We start from the raw sequence: 15145 nt of genomic DNA, 5'->3' as shown, positions 1-15145 counted from the left end.
GCCCATTGCCTGTTTAACCTTGATTCTGGAGAATTAACAAAAGAAGTGAAGAAGTTTTTTCTATGACACTTGAAAGCTGAAAATTCAATTAGTGGGATACCGACTTATAAAGCAGCCACCAAGGTTATCAAGAGCCATCAAGGTGAGAGAACTTTCCCTAGCACCAAGATTTCATAAAACATATTTTACGCGGTCACCAAAATTTAAGAAGACATTTTTTCACATGTCCCGACTTATAAAATGGTTACAAAGATCTTATGAAGAGGCCATCAAAATTCAAGAGGATATTTTTCACATGCTTATTAATAATTTCTAAGTTAGATAATGTAACATGTATAAATATATCAAAAAATTAAATAATAGGTATTATATTATATGATTTTACAAAAAAAAAGAACTAGCACACTCATTAAAATTGAAACCTAAAACTTGCACAAACTTATAAACATGGAGTTTTAAATAAACATTTGTTTGAGAGCTCTATTATAAAAATCGGTCGATTTTTCAAAAATCGACGGTAAATCGTTAAAAAATCGGTCAAAAAAATTTGTCCAATTTCCAATAGATCGCCGATAAATTATTTGATTTTTTTAAAAATCGTCTGATAAATCACAAATAGATATCTCAACCAAATAATTCTGATTTTCAAAATATGTAACATTGTTTGAGAGTTAGAATTAGCTGATAACACCATAGATATATAAAAAATAAATAAAGAACAATAGTGAAAAAAAAAAAGTTAAAAACTCAGCCATCCAAAAACATACAAGGAAGGTGGTGGCCAAATAAGCACCTACCTATTTTTGTAAAATTTTCCAAACACAAATCTCGATCATTAATTAAATTATCAAATACACAAATATCTTATCCAAAAACAAATAACAACCACTAATAATAAATTATTTGATTCTTGTGGAATCCTGTACCAAATGGATTGACAACATGTGTGCAGGAAAAACAGGGACACGTGGCAACCATTTTTACACAATTGGTGGAGGAGGACATTCACAAACTCGTGGCCTTGGATTGGTAAATAGCTATACACTACCATTTCATTTCTAACATCATCATAAGTATCAAGAACCAATCAAGAACAAGAATATAGTAACTAGAGTTTATTGTCTGAACATGGCTTCAGCTGTGTTCAACACTTCACTGAACTTAGCACCTGCACTTTTTTCAAGAACCCATTTCTTGAATTCAATCCCAAAAGACTTTTCTGATGAATTCTTGAATACCCATCATGTTAATTGTTACTTACCAACAAGAAAGATTGGATCTTTAAGAAGGTTGACTAGTAAAGTTAAGGCTGCTGTGACTGAGGTGCCTGTGGTTGATCAAAGTGGTAGTGAGAATTTGAGTGAGGGGAAGAAGAGATTGAAGATTTTGGTGGCTGGAGGAGGGATTGGAGGGTTAGTTTTCGCGTTGGCGGCGAGGAGGAAAGGGTTTGAAGTGGTGGTGTTTGAGAGGGATTTGAGTGCTATTAGAGGTGAAGGACAATATAGAGGACCTATTCAGATACAAAGTAATGCTTTGGCTGCTTTAGAAGCTATTGATTGGGATGTTGCTGATGAAGTTATGAAAGCTGGTTGTATTACTGGTGATAGAATTAATGGATTGGTTGATGGTGTTTCTGGCAATTGGTACTTGCCTCTCTTTTCATTTTACTTTATTATGTAAATGATTCAGTTTTGTTTGTTTGATTGCTCTGCGTGTTTTGTGTTTATGCTAGCTATCTGTAAGGACTTAAAGTTTGCATCTTTGACATAAATTTTTATCATATCTAGGCAAGTATTTGTGTGCCATGGTTGACATGTTATGTTTTTATTTTAATTTTTTCAATAGATGATTCAAATTTCTGACTCTTAGAACTGTGATGCGTGTAGTGTGTTTGTTGTCTATATGATCACTTGCGGCGAGGAGTTCTAGCTTTATTTTAAAAAAAAAAATATTTAATCAACTGTGGACGGTTTGGTTTGGTGTTTAGCTTGTGATGTTTCCCTGGCCAGATTGAGTGTTTCTGCCTGCTGTGTAATTTTTTCATCAATTTGAAGTGCTTGAATTTTATTTTATTAAGTACTGATGGTTGACCTGCCAGCTTCCATTTAAAATTTTGTTTTGAGGTTCCTGCTTGTGAGGCTTTGGAGATTTGTAGAAATTTTTCCTAAATGGTGTTGTCTACTGTCCTTGTGCCATAGTTTCATTGATGATAAAATGTTGAACTAATAAGTAAGACTCTTAACTTGGTTATTAGGTACTGCAAGTTTGATACATTCACACCTGCAGCAGAACGGGGCCTTCCGGTCACAAGAGTTATAAGTCGCATGACGTTGCAAAGAATTTTGGCTACCGCTGTTGGGGATGATATCATATTGAATGGTAGTAATGTAGTGGACTTTGAGGACGATGGAAATAAGGTAAAGTCGGATTTGTTGAGCAATTTTTTATGTGTTCATATGATATTTCTGTTGATTATGTGTTGGAAGTGCATCATTGTTTTTTTGTGTTACAAATTTAGGTGACTGTTATTCTGGAGGATGGACAGCGCTGTGAAGGGGATCTTTTGGTTGGCGCTGATGGAATATGGTCAAAGGTACTATTCGTCTTCTCTTCGTCCCTTTACTAATAATACATTCTTGTCGAAATACTGTTTAATTTTGAAGTTAAATTAAAGTATTATAATCTTATTGTACATAAGTGTTCCAACAAATATACTAATTTCTGTATCCCTTGACATGAATGTTTAAATAGATAACAATTTTTTTTAAACAGGTAAGGGGAAATTTGTTTAAATATTACTAGTTTCTGTAACCCTTGACTAGTTTTAGTTTAATTTTGATAACAATTTTTTTAAACAGGTAAGGAGAAATTTGTTTGGATACACAGAGCCTACATATTCAGGTTACACTTGTTATACAGGGATTGCAGATTTTGTGCCTGCAGATATTGATACCGTCGGGTATGCTTACTTCCTTTCCCTATTATATTTAATGAATACTTTCTGCTTCCCAAATTAGCAGTCACTTTGACTTTTTGCAGGTATTTTAAGGTGCATGAAAAAGATAGCTCCACATTATTCTTCAATTTTTTTTTTTGGAATATAAAATTAATATATAAACTTTTATTCAGATATTGAACTTAAAATGCGTGCAGAAAGTCCAAATGACTACTATTTTTGGGGGAGTTTTCATTATTGCTGATTCCAAGTAATAATGCATTTTTTTAAAGGTACCGAGTATTTCTGGGCCACAAACAATACTTTGTTTCTTCAGACGTGGGCGGGGGAAAGATGCAGTGGTATGCATTTTACAATGAACCCGCTGGTGGCACAGATAATGCAGGTGAGTTGCTAAATTTGAGCTTTGTAATTGTATTGGTTTAAAAACTCTAGGATGATAATATAGATGTTCTTGTACACTTACCGAACACACTTTATAATTTTGTAATATGAGAACTTGTATATGGAAATGGCCTACCTGTATTTTTGCTCAGGGATTGTACCAAAATTTGTGATATTTACAGTGCTGGTTTAATAAAGCAGAAGCAGTAGTTTATACTTTATATAGTGCTAATAACCACATATCAAATTATAGCAGATGTATCCTAATCATTGTTGAGAAGAGAAAGAATTTTGATCTCTTTTTCCTAATTTTAAAAGTACCATTTGACAAGTGGTTGAGCATTAATTACTGTATTAACTGAAGACAGTCTATCTGTGGATGCAGTGATTACTTATAATGCTTTTTAGTTGGATGATATTGATAATGTGGACTCCGTAATATCTTTTTAGTTCTATTAAATGATGTCTGATGATGGTTTGCAGGTAAAAAGGAAAGGCTCCTTCAAATATTTGGAGATTGGTGCGATAATGTTATAGATTTGTTAGTTGCTACAGACGAAGAAGCAATTCTTCGCCGTGACATATATGACCGTGAACCTACTTTTAATTGGGGAAAGGGTCGTATAACCTTGCTTGGGGACTCGGTTCATGCTATGCAGCCAAATTTAGGTCAAGGGGGGTGCATGGCTATTGAGGTATAACATCCTTATTATGAATTGCTGATTAAGATATAAGATCGTGTGAATCCATTGCCTTTCATCTGAAGGACCAGGGATCTAATATTGTGATTTGTAGATACTTTATCTGGTTCAATATCCATATGTTTAGGGTCCAAACTCCAGACTTGTGTCTTAGTTTAAAAATGAAAATAAGGATATTGTGATATCCTTATTTAGGTGGAGAATGTCTTTTTAAATGGAGCTAGTATTTGCACTAGTTCTTTTTTCATTTTGCTAATTAATAGTGTTTGCACTATTTCAGGACAGCTATCAACTAGCATTGGAGCTTGATAAAGCGTGCAAGCGAAGCGATGAATCAAGAAATCCTATTGATATCGAATCGTCCCTAAGAAGGTAGTATATCTTTTACTAGTCAAATTTGGTCTTCAATTAATAGTTCACAAACCTAGAATAACATTTGCATGGTTTTACCATGAGGAACAAAGGTGACTACGGTAAATTAACACTGTTAAATTTTAATTTGTCTTAATCTAGTTCATTCTGTATATCTCAGTATCTCACAAGCTTTTGCTGACTTGGAGTTTCATGACTCCTTTTACAAATATCAAAATATTTGCTAGCCTTTTTTTATAAAAAGACGCTGTTCTGATTCCCTTTTCCCACATCATGCTCTCAGCTATGAGAGTTCCAGGAAGATACGTGTCTCAGTTATTCATGGACTGGCTAGAATGGCTGCAATCATGGCCTCAACGTATAAAGCATATTTGGGTGTAGGACTTGGTCCATTGTCGGTAAGCTATATTTAAAAAGCAATAATTCATATATCGGCACTGTAATTTAATTGCACTGATATTTTGTAACTGTTTCAGTTTTTGACCAAGTTTAGAATACCACATCCAGGGAGAGTTGGAGGAAGATTTTTTATTGACATCGGGATGCCATTAATGCTGAGCTGGGTGCTAGGTGGCAATGGGTAAGCTCTCCTAAAGTCCTTTCTGCATCAACCTTTCATGTTATAGATGATTTCAGTCAATTATCTACCTACTCAAAGTAAAGTATGAACTGAATGGTTTTGCATCTATGTTTGTAGATTATTTTGGCACTGCAACTCTTTCTTCTTAATTACTCCCTCCGTCCCTTTTTAGTTGTCACATTTTCTTTTATAGAAGTCAAATTGACCAATTTTTGATCAAAGATTAAACATTACTCTTATATTATTTCAGAAAAACTAAAAGTTATATATTAAAGGGGTTAAGTATCACTTTGGTCACTGAACTGAGAGGCATGTATCAAAAGGTTCACTCTAGTTATCGGGATATCACTTGTACCACTATAGTGGAGAGTAATGACATCCCGTTAGAGTTGACCTGTTGACTTGACGGAAAACTTAACTTCTGTATCGTGGAATCATACGTTGATACACGTGGACACACATGTGGACACACTTTCAATTATTAAACAAACCCCACATAAACAATTAGTAACTATAAAAAACTCCAAAAACACATTCAGGAAGCTCACAGAAAATTCTTAAAATCTAATGATTAAAACAAACAAACTATACACACATATATAAAGAAGATGAAGAAGGGTCCATGTAATTGGGATCAGAATCGCCAGAACTTGCAGCAAGAAGAGTAGCAAGAGAGAGGCTTGTAGCAAAAACAATAAAACTGCATTGACACATCTGATATAATCCAAGTAAAAACAGTTAAAACGTCAAGCTTTATCAAAAAGATAGCAAGAAACAAGATTTGTAAAGTTGAGGGGAATCAAGAGCGGTGATTTGGTTGGTATACTTTCATCGGCAAAAAAAAAATCTCACTGGAGTAGAGAGAGATGAAGCTAAGAATGATTGATGCAATCGTGTCCAAGCATAATCGATCTGTATGTATATAATATAATATTATACGGGGTGTGTGTTATTAAATTAATATATATGTGTAGGAAATTGGTGGCATACAGAGGGGGTAAAAGGAGAGAGAGGGAGAGAGAGAGGGAGAGGGTAAGAGAGAAAAAGGGGGTAAAAGGAGAGAGAGAGACGGGGTAAGAGAGAGAGTGTCCACGTGTGTCCACGTATGCTTCCACGACACAGGGGTTACGTTTTTGTCAAGTCAACAGGTCAACTTTAACGGTGTGTCATTACTCTCCACTATAGTGGTACAAGTGATACCCCGATTATTAGAGTGAACCTTTTGATACATGGCTCTTAGTTCAGTGACCAAAGTAATACTTAACCCTATATTAAAGTAGATTAAATCTACTTTCCGATAATGTAATTTTTTTATTTTATTCAATTATAAAATATTAATAAACTTCGGTCAAACTTTAGTCAATTTGACTAGGTAAAAGTCAAACGTGACAACTAAAAAGGGACGGAGTGAGTAGGATATAGTATTAAATGAAAGAGGTTCTGAACTTTTAGGGATGTAGAGAAATTTGTGCATAACTCGAATTATATTGACTCATTTTGAATGTCTCTATTCCAATGTCTGAAGTTTTATCTAAACCAGAAGTTCTGGCCTCAAAGCGCTAATAAATACTAGGAATACGCCACTGAAAACTGTCACGTGTTTTCGGGCACCTTACTAATTTACCTTGCATACTTACTCCACGTCTATATTAAACTGGCAGCTAATCTTCAGAGTCTAAAGGATTCTTACAAGTCCCTTGACAGTAGTTTGTTCATGCTTGTTTTCCTTGTGCAGATCAAACCTTGAAGGGAGACCATTACAATGCAGGCTTTCTGACAGAGTATGCTATATAATTATTGAAACCTATAATATAACTATCTAGAATTAATAAAACCATGCAATATATGGAAAGTTAATATCCTGTAATTGTCTTGAAGGCAAACAGCGATTTGAAAAGATGGTTCGAAGATGACGATGCATTGGAGCGTGCTATAAACGCAGAGTTAGTACAGTGTGCCTAACTTCTGCAAATATTTTCTTTCTTTATTTTAAGTGGTCAATCACAGAAATTTATATACTCATGGATACATGCATTTATTGAGGCTCAAATCCTCGACCTCTCTTTACCAAAAGAAGAGGGGTATCAACTAAGATACAGTGCTAAGATTCTATGCGAAAAATATTGTAGCACATCTTCTCATTCTGTTTTTCCCTTGATTGTCTGGCAGGTGGGTTCTATTTCCTGTCGGGAATACATCTGCTTCTTCAGAATCAATATTTCTCAGCAAGGATGAGGGAAAACCTTGTATAATCGGGTAGGTACTGAAACTTTTTTTTGTTAAATATTTCTATATTTTGATCTTACCATAATTTTATATCGCAAAAGGTTAAAAGTTTTTCTGGTAACGGTTACTTACAGAAAATTATACATGCACACATCCATGCTTTCAATGAGGCTTTGAACCCTCGACCAGTCGACCTCTTGATACACTATAACAGGTTTTAGTTGACGCCAAGTACATGTCATTTGCCTTCCCAATTTAAATTAGGTTTTCAGCTACTTGTATGGAATTCTGTTTTTTAAGATTTCACTACATCTGGAGACAATTCAAAACTTCTTCTGGAATAAAGAGACTATAGTTCACGGCCCTTAAACAACGCAATTTTACAATAATTTTATGATCTAGAAAAAAATAATTTGCAACTGAATTATAGAAACAAAGCGGTGAAAAGAAGAACTCCTGTATTTGGAAATTCGGATTGTACTTGAAGCATTCTATGTTAGCAGGCCCCTGAGATTCAGTAGTGCTTTGTTTTTTGAAGTTGGCTTTCCTAAGAAAGTTAATTAAGGTATTACTTGATATTGTATTGCAGGAGCGTATTGCACCCAAACATTCCAGGAACATCAATTGCCATACCTTCACCCCAGGCAAGTTGACCAATTTCTGATATCAAGTTTTTCTTTGCAAGACAAATTTTCTATTTCTCCGTCGCTGTCAAATGTGTTGTATTTCAGGTTTCCAACTTGCATGCTAAAATAACTTGCAAAAGGGGTGCCTTTTTTGTTACTGATTTGCGAAGTGAACATGGTACCTTTGTAACTGAGTAAGTTCGGCACAACCTGTAAGATATCATTTTTTATATTTTCTTTAGAAAAACCTGTTCTGAATGAATGCTTTTCTTAATATACAGTAATGAGGGCAGACGGTATAGGCTTCCCCCCAACTTTCCTACTCGCTTTCATCCATCAGATGTTATCGGATTTGGTTCTGATGAAAAGGTGAAAATTTACTGATCTTAAAAAGCATTAAATGTATTTTTTTTCTAATACAGCAAAGCGGTCAGTTTCAAGCTCAAATGGCAGTGGTGTTGATTTTAAGCATACTTGCTAGTTTATTCCCCGTGACCAGTGAAGATAAGAATTCTTTTATTTATAACAACAGAGTGGTCAGTTTCCACCTGATTCTAAGCACTTCTTATGCCCAGCTAACTACTGGTCATGATTAGTTGTCCGGTATTTCAAGCCATAATCAAATGGGACACTGATACTTCACATCTGTTTCCAGCTTACAACTTTCCGGCATGAAGGGGTTTCATGATCAGAGCCGTATGCATGTTTTTAAGTCATCAAAAACTTTGTATTTAAGCAGGTTTATATTGTATGCGCAGGTAACTTTTCGGGTAAAGGTTATGAAGTTTCCAACCAAGGTTGCAGATAAAACCGAAGGAAGTGCATCTCTTCAAGCAGTATGAGATTTGTCGACTAGACGTTAGATATTGCAAACCAAAATTGTATAGAATTATTCTTGAGGCAGCGGACACACGACGCTGCTGTTTTGTACAATGTAGGAACAAAGGTATAGCATGCGAAAAAGGACAGGACCCGTAGCTTTGCTTGTGTATTGGAATTACCATGTTTTGCTTCGATACACACTGGTTATACTTCATTATATTTCACGAAACAGTCAATTTTTCTGTCTTCTTTTTCTTTCTTTTTTCTTAATGTAACTGGGAATTTGCAACATATTACAGTGCTTTCTATAAATCAAATTATCTATCCCAAAAATTAATCTTGTCCCTCAAAATTGACGGCAGCTGATTATTTCTAATTCACAGATAAAAGCCTCAATAAGAAAAAATATGATGCTAACATAATCACAAAAGAAGCATTGAGTTGATAAACTCGAATTCAACATGATTTTCTCAGAACTTGCAAATTGTACTGTACAAGAAATTTGAAGAAGACAACTCAAAGCTCAGAACTTGCTCCAACTACTAGATTACATCTACTGCCAACCAGGTAAATACGGGAATTCACAATGCTATTTATTGGAAAATTACATAAAAAACAAGCAATGTAAATGAATATTTTCTTCAGCATGGGATCATCCGATTCAAAGGCATCCAAACTAGTTATAACTTCTAAGTATTTGCTGAATACTGCTGTTGCTAATTTGCTGCAGTTTCTCAATGCCCACTTTCCATCCTATCTCGGATCGCTTATACAAATACGACCCAAAAATCTCAATTGCCAAGGGAAGTCCTCCGGGATGATGTAGGACATCTTTAGACAAGGCCATTAAACTCCAAATGCATGACGGGCAAGTACTCTCAATGACTCAGCATCATCTAACTCACTCATTTACTCTGAATCGATATCTGGTTTCTACTTCAATTGTATCTGGTATCTCTTCATCCCTTGTAGTTACAATAACTACACTCGCGGAAGCAAAAGATCCTACCAATGATTCAAATTGTTTATGGTCATCTAAATCATCGATAACAACCAGAACTTTTGTTGAACAAATTCTAACTTCCATCAACTTAGTTCCTTGATCAACAGTGCAAACATCAACTTTTTTCTTACTTCTGAGAACATCATTAATGAGTTGTTTTTGTAAAAAAACTAGGTTGTTCCCTGTCCTTAAAACCTCACCAAGTTAGCGAGGAAGCAGCTGCCCTTGAAGCTTCCTAGTAAGAGTTGATTATACAGAGTTTTAGCAAGAGTTGTTTTTCCTATTCCACCCATACCATATATACCAATCCTACAGACACCTTCTGTGTGATTGATCAACAATGATGTTATGTCTTTAACACGAGACCCCAACCCAAACTAGATGTTTTGCAACATCTCAAACCTTGGGATTTATGTTGCATCGAATCTCTTCCGCAATTTCATTGATAATATCAGCTTCAGACCTGTAATGCTATTGTACATATCTACGAGCTCGTCAAGGCACCAACCTGAAGAAGCATAATTTTCAGAGAGTACAACAATGTAAGTCTTGGATTCTTGGATAGCTTGTAGCAATGCGTCTGAGATTGAGATTACTTCTCCGCGATGTAGCTCAGGGTTATATGAACTCCATGATGATCTAAGGTTTCTACTTCAATTTTATCCAGTATCTCTTCATCCCTTAATAACTACACTCCCAGAAGTTAAAGGTCCTACCAATGATTCAAATTGTTTGTGGTCATCTAAATCATCGATAACATTCAGAACTTTTGTTGAACAAATTCTAGCTTCTATCAGCTTAGTTCCTTGATCAACATTATGAACATCAACTTTTTTATTACTTCTGAGAACATCGTTAATAAGTTGTTGTTGTAAAGATACTAGGTTGTTCCCTGTCCCTGAAACCCCTAACGTTCGCAAGGAAACAACTTCCTTTAAAGCTTTCTAGTAAGAGTTGATTATACAAAGCTTTAGCAAGTGTTGTTTTTCCTATTCCACCCATACCACGGACACCTTCCGTGTGACTGATCAACAATGTTGTTATATCTTTAACATGAGACTCCAACCCAACTGGATATTTTGCAACATTTAAAGCCGTGGGATTTATGTTGCATAGAATCTCTTCAACGATTTTATTGATAATATCAGTTTCGGACCTGTAATGCAATTCTTTAGATAATGAAAAGGATCCACGTTTCCGAATTAGTTAAAAATTATTTTAAATATACCGGTATAATGGAATATGAGAAATAGATAAGAACTAAGAAGTGAATGGCAGAAATTTAGGGCAGGACGAGACTGATAAACTCTTTAAAGTTGTTGTAATTTTGCTAAGTTTAGCCAAATTATTAATCACTCGCTCTATAATCTTAAGGTGTCACAGCAGATCTTATATTAATCAACACTACCCCTTTACTCAAACATATACCAATAAGCAATACCAACAAATATTTAAATCGAACAAATGGTGATGGGAGGACTATAACCTCGGAACTTTCTAAACCGAGATCTGATACTATATTAAGTAATCAGCGACTCTAAACTCTTAAGGTGTGACGCAAGGTCCCAACATGATCATGCTATTCAAATTCTCCTATAGAAAGTACAAAAAGCACATCCAGTGTCTTAAAAGTTCAAGTTACCTGTTTCCAGTATCGTACCGCACAACCCATGGATCAATGTTGTAAAACATAGCCATAACCAGCCTTTTCATTGCTTTGTGACAATTATAGATCTCTACGAGCTCGTCAAGGCACCGACCTGGGGACTTGTCGAAGACATTGATTCTAAAAAGAGAGTCAAGTATTTTAGCAAAAAAAAAAAAAGTCAAGTATTCAACAGCTGAGATATATTGAAGAAGATAAGAGAAGCCGGAAATATCAGGGGAAAGATAAGATGAAATAAGATGCTAAAGATTTGAAAATATCTAATAACTAGATCCTCCTATTTGACAGGCTTGTCAATTGTGGTAGTCGAGACAGCAATAATTCGAAGACTTGTACAACTGCAATTCGGCCGACCTAGCCGAGTTTCGGGTCGGGCGTAATTCGAACCGAGATTAATCGAGTCGATCCGAGCCGGCTCGTTTAGTTAAACGAGCTTAAACCTCTGCCTGAACTCGACTCGTTTAATTTCACAAATCAAGTCGAGTCGGCTCGTTTAGCTAAACGAGCCGGTTTTAACGAGTCGGGCGAGCCGGCTCGTTTAATTTTACACTTAATTGAGCCTAAATCTCTAACCGAACTCGGCTCGTTTAATTTCACGAATCGAGCCGAGCCGGCTCGAGTAATTAAACGAGCCGAAACCTCCGCCCGAACTCGGCTCGTTTCGAGCCCACTTAAACGAGTTCAAGTCGGGCGAGCTCACGAGCCGCCTAACTCGAATTACAACCCTAAAGACTTGCTTTGTTTTGACTTATTTTTTATACCCTGCACGTTCCGAAGCGAGAAATATACCTTTATAACAATTGGCATTGAGTTGCATAGGTGCATCGTGAAATTTAGATGCTTTCTCATCATTTACATATGTTAGCTTTATATTAGGATCCAATTCCTTCGTAACAAAGATAAAAAATATTGTCCTTGCATAAATGCATGGGGGAATATAGTGGCGTTCTCATTTACATATGTTAGCTTATATTATGATCCAATTCCTTCATGAAAAAGATAAGAACATTGTTGTTGTCTTGTTGGTCATTATTGAGAAATTAAGATACTCTCTCCGTTTTTAATTATATGTTCAATTTATTTTTTAGGACTCAAATTAACTAATTTTTAATTTAATATTAAAAATTATTGATTAATTATTTTTAAAATCTGAAAATTACATTTTAAAATAGACTAAATATACTTTTCAATGATATATTTCTTATTTTTTTTAATTATATAGTAGATATAAATTTCGGTTAAAGTTGGTTAAATTCAATCAAAATGGACAATGTTTTTAGAGACTAAGTAGCTTTTTTTTTGAAGTTCCAGATCCAGGTACAGCAAAAACCGATACTCCATCCGTCCCTAAAAACGTTTCTTATTTGTGTTGGACACGTTTGTCAATGCACATTTTTGATTGTTAATATCTTTAAATTCGTATTAGTATTAAATATAAAAATTTCACTATATTAAAATACTGATAAATACGAATCCAACGAAATTACTCATGACTATGTTTGATATTATAGATTAGACGTAAATTAATAGTCAATCGCTTACCGTGAACAGTACCGAAAGTCAATATAGGAAGAACAAAATGGGAGGGAGTAGTAAAATAGTAAGGTTCGGTAAAATATGGCATCGATTTTTCGATGATCAGAAAAATGTGCATAAAATTGATCTCTTGCATAAAATTTAGATTGCAGGAATGGGCCAGATGGACAATGTTTGGGCCAGAACAAGTGCCTTGAAAGATAATTGGGCCAGATGGACTTCATATATGGGCTAAACCAATGTAAAATCCTCTGATGCTCAAGGTAACCGTGCGTTGACCTTGGAAGTTTAATGTGGATTTACTAGTAGTTAGAACTAGTAGAAGATACATTAACCCGTTGAATAATAACGAGACCTATGCGTATCTGAGAAGTAAACTGGACATTACTTGTCTTAGCATTACTGCAGTCACACAGAACTAAGAAAGTAACACGCATTAGTCACATGCACGCATCATATTGACAGCTCTATTTCATTCAACATATGACACAAATGATATATTAAAATAACGTTTTGTCTATTGTGCGCGTTCATGAACACGAAAGTGTGATTGATGAGTTGTAAAAATTTAATTGGTGGAGATTTTTATGAATATAGGAGGTCTATCATTATTAATGAGTTCTCCACCAATATTTTGTGGATACCTAATTAAACACTAACTCTTAACAGCCCATGGACATACACTACCACTAGAAAAATTCTTAAAATAATTAACAAGCGTTTATATCAATGAAGAGCACGGAGCACAAAGCTACGAAAGGACAAAGTCCCGTACTCGTAACTCGTTATAGAAATCATCCTATTTTTCAATTATAACTCAATAGATCATAAACTAGTACTTCAACTGATTAATTCCGATTAAATCCGATTTTCAAAATCTATAACTTTACTCCTCGGCCTCAGCTGATGAGCAAGGGTACGGCACGTAAAAGGAGAATGAGAGGAATCCAACTTACTAATTTAATACGTACCTGCACGTCGGTTTGGTTGGGTGTACAGTGCAAATATGTGTCCCTGCATTACAAGTTACAACATCTCACTATTTCAATTTCGTCTAGGCTAACTGTATGTGTTCTTCCATGCACGTGATGCTCGGGGCGGTGGCACGTGAACGGGGGAGTCATTGACGCTTGGGTCGCATGTGAAACCAATGAATTGCTCTGATGGCTAACCGTTTTCAAGATGTCTTTTTTAGTTGGTGTTTTTTCAGTAGATTTATCTTCTTCTTTTCTTCTAACATAAATCTTGGTCAAAAACATAAATGTCTAGTTTATAAGAATGGAACGCATCCCAACAGTTCAGGTATTGCAACGATTAAACATTAAACAATTGGTTAAAAATACAGTTTTAATTAATTTAAATTTATGTTATCACCTAAAATTTACTGATACTAGTTGTTAGAAATTAAAAATAATATCAAGTTTTATTTGCATAAAATTAAAACTCATAATTCGTGCGAAATACAAATCAATTATTTAAAAGTAAATCAATGTTTGGATGTACACTAACAAAATTTGATATTTTTAAAAACCAAATTATACGTGATTTCTCTTATTAGTAAAGATTATAGAAAATAATGTTATCCAGTATAAAAGTAAACTGATGCAGGTATGGACACTAACTAATAGAAAATAAAGTTTTTAGAGAATAAAAATCAATATGTGTTTGTAGTTTACTTAGTAGTTAGTAGTTTTTCATATTAAAAATAAATACATGTTATTTTACTTTATTTAACGTAATTTAATAAAAATTTAATATAATTCATAAATTCGCTTAACTAATAAAAAATAAAGTTTACAAAGAATAGAATTCGATTTGTGTTGAAAACAAAATTTATAGAGAATTGAAGTCAAGTTATGTAGAGTACCAAAATTTGGTAATTTAGTATTTTTAATATGTAATTATATATGGTTTCGCTTATTAATAAAGAGTATATATTGATCCGTTAAGTAAGAGTTAAAACCTCGCATTACAAAAGTAAAAATTATAAGAACATGTTTAATGGTGTGTTAAACTAAGGATAATCTATACACCAGAAATATAAATTATCAACCTAATGGTGAGTTAAAAATGTGTTAAAATAACACAATGTTATAATTTTTGTTATATATATTATATAGGACAAAATATAGTATTGTGTTATATTTGACAGTTTATCAAAAAGTTAAAAGGTAATTTAGCAAAAAAAAAGTTAAAAAGAATATATAAATTCATAATGAGGTGTTTGAAAGTGCAGGGTATTCAAAATTTAGCAAATTTGTGTTCAAAAATGT

At 34.3% G+C, this 15145-nt stretch overlaps 1 protein-coding gene and 1 long non-coding RNA gene across 2 annotated transcripts; one reads left to right on the top strand and one right to left on the bottom strand.

Annotated features, from left to right (window-relative positions):
* The first annotated feature begins 1016 nt into the window (after positions 1 to 1016).
* Positions 1017 to 8916, top strand: LOC141662054 (zeaxanthin epoxidase, chloroplastic). The gene is made up of 16 exons (XM_074469108.1): positions 1017 to 1643; positions 2255 to 2417; positions 2519 to 2593; positions 2859 to 2959; positions 3229 to 3341; positions 3824 to 4035; positions 4322 to 4413; positions 4697 to 4811; positions 4890 to 4993; positions 6729 to 6774; positions 6872 to 6936; positions 7163 to 7249; positions 7809 to 7863; positions 7951 to 8039; positions 8127 to 8214; positions 8604 to 8916. The coding sequence occupies exons 1-16, from the start codon at positions 1129 to 1131 to the stop codon at positions 8685 to 8687; spliced, it is 2004 nt and encodes a 667-aa protein (XP_074325209.1). The 5' UTR covers positions 1017 to 1128; the 3' UTR covers positions 8688 to 8916.
* Positions 8917 to 9108: 192 nt separating this feature from the next.
* Positions 9109 to 11614, bottom strand: LOC141662055 (uncharacterized). The gene is made up of 2 exons (XR_012550232.1): positions 11313 to 11614; positions 9109 to 10826 (listed from the first exon to the last, which is right to left on the bottom strand). It is a non-coding gene; the product is annotated as an uncharacterized LOC141662055 (long non-coding RNA).
* Between the last annotated feature and the right edge of the window lie 3531 nt (positions 11615 to 15145).

The sequence above is a fragment of the Apium graveolens genome, chromosome 5 (assembly GCF_009905375.1).
Source record: "Apium graveolens cultivar Ventura chromosome 5, ASM990537v1, whole genome shotgun sequence".
NCBI lineage: Eukaryota > Viridiplantae > Streptophyta > Magnoliopsida > Apiales > Apiaceae > Apium > Apium graveolens.
Note: the sequence above shows the minus strand (reverse complement) of the source record. Positions and strands in the feature narration are given on the sequence as shown.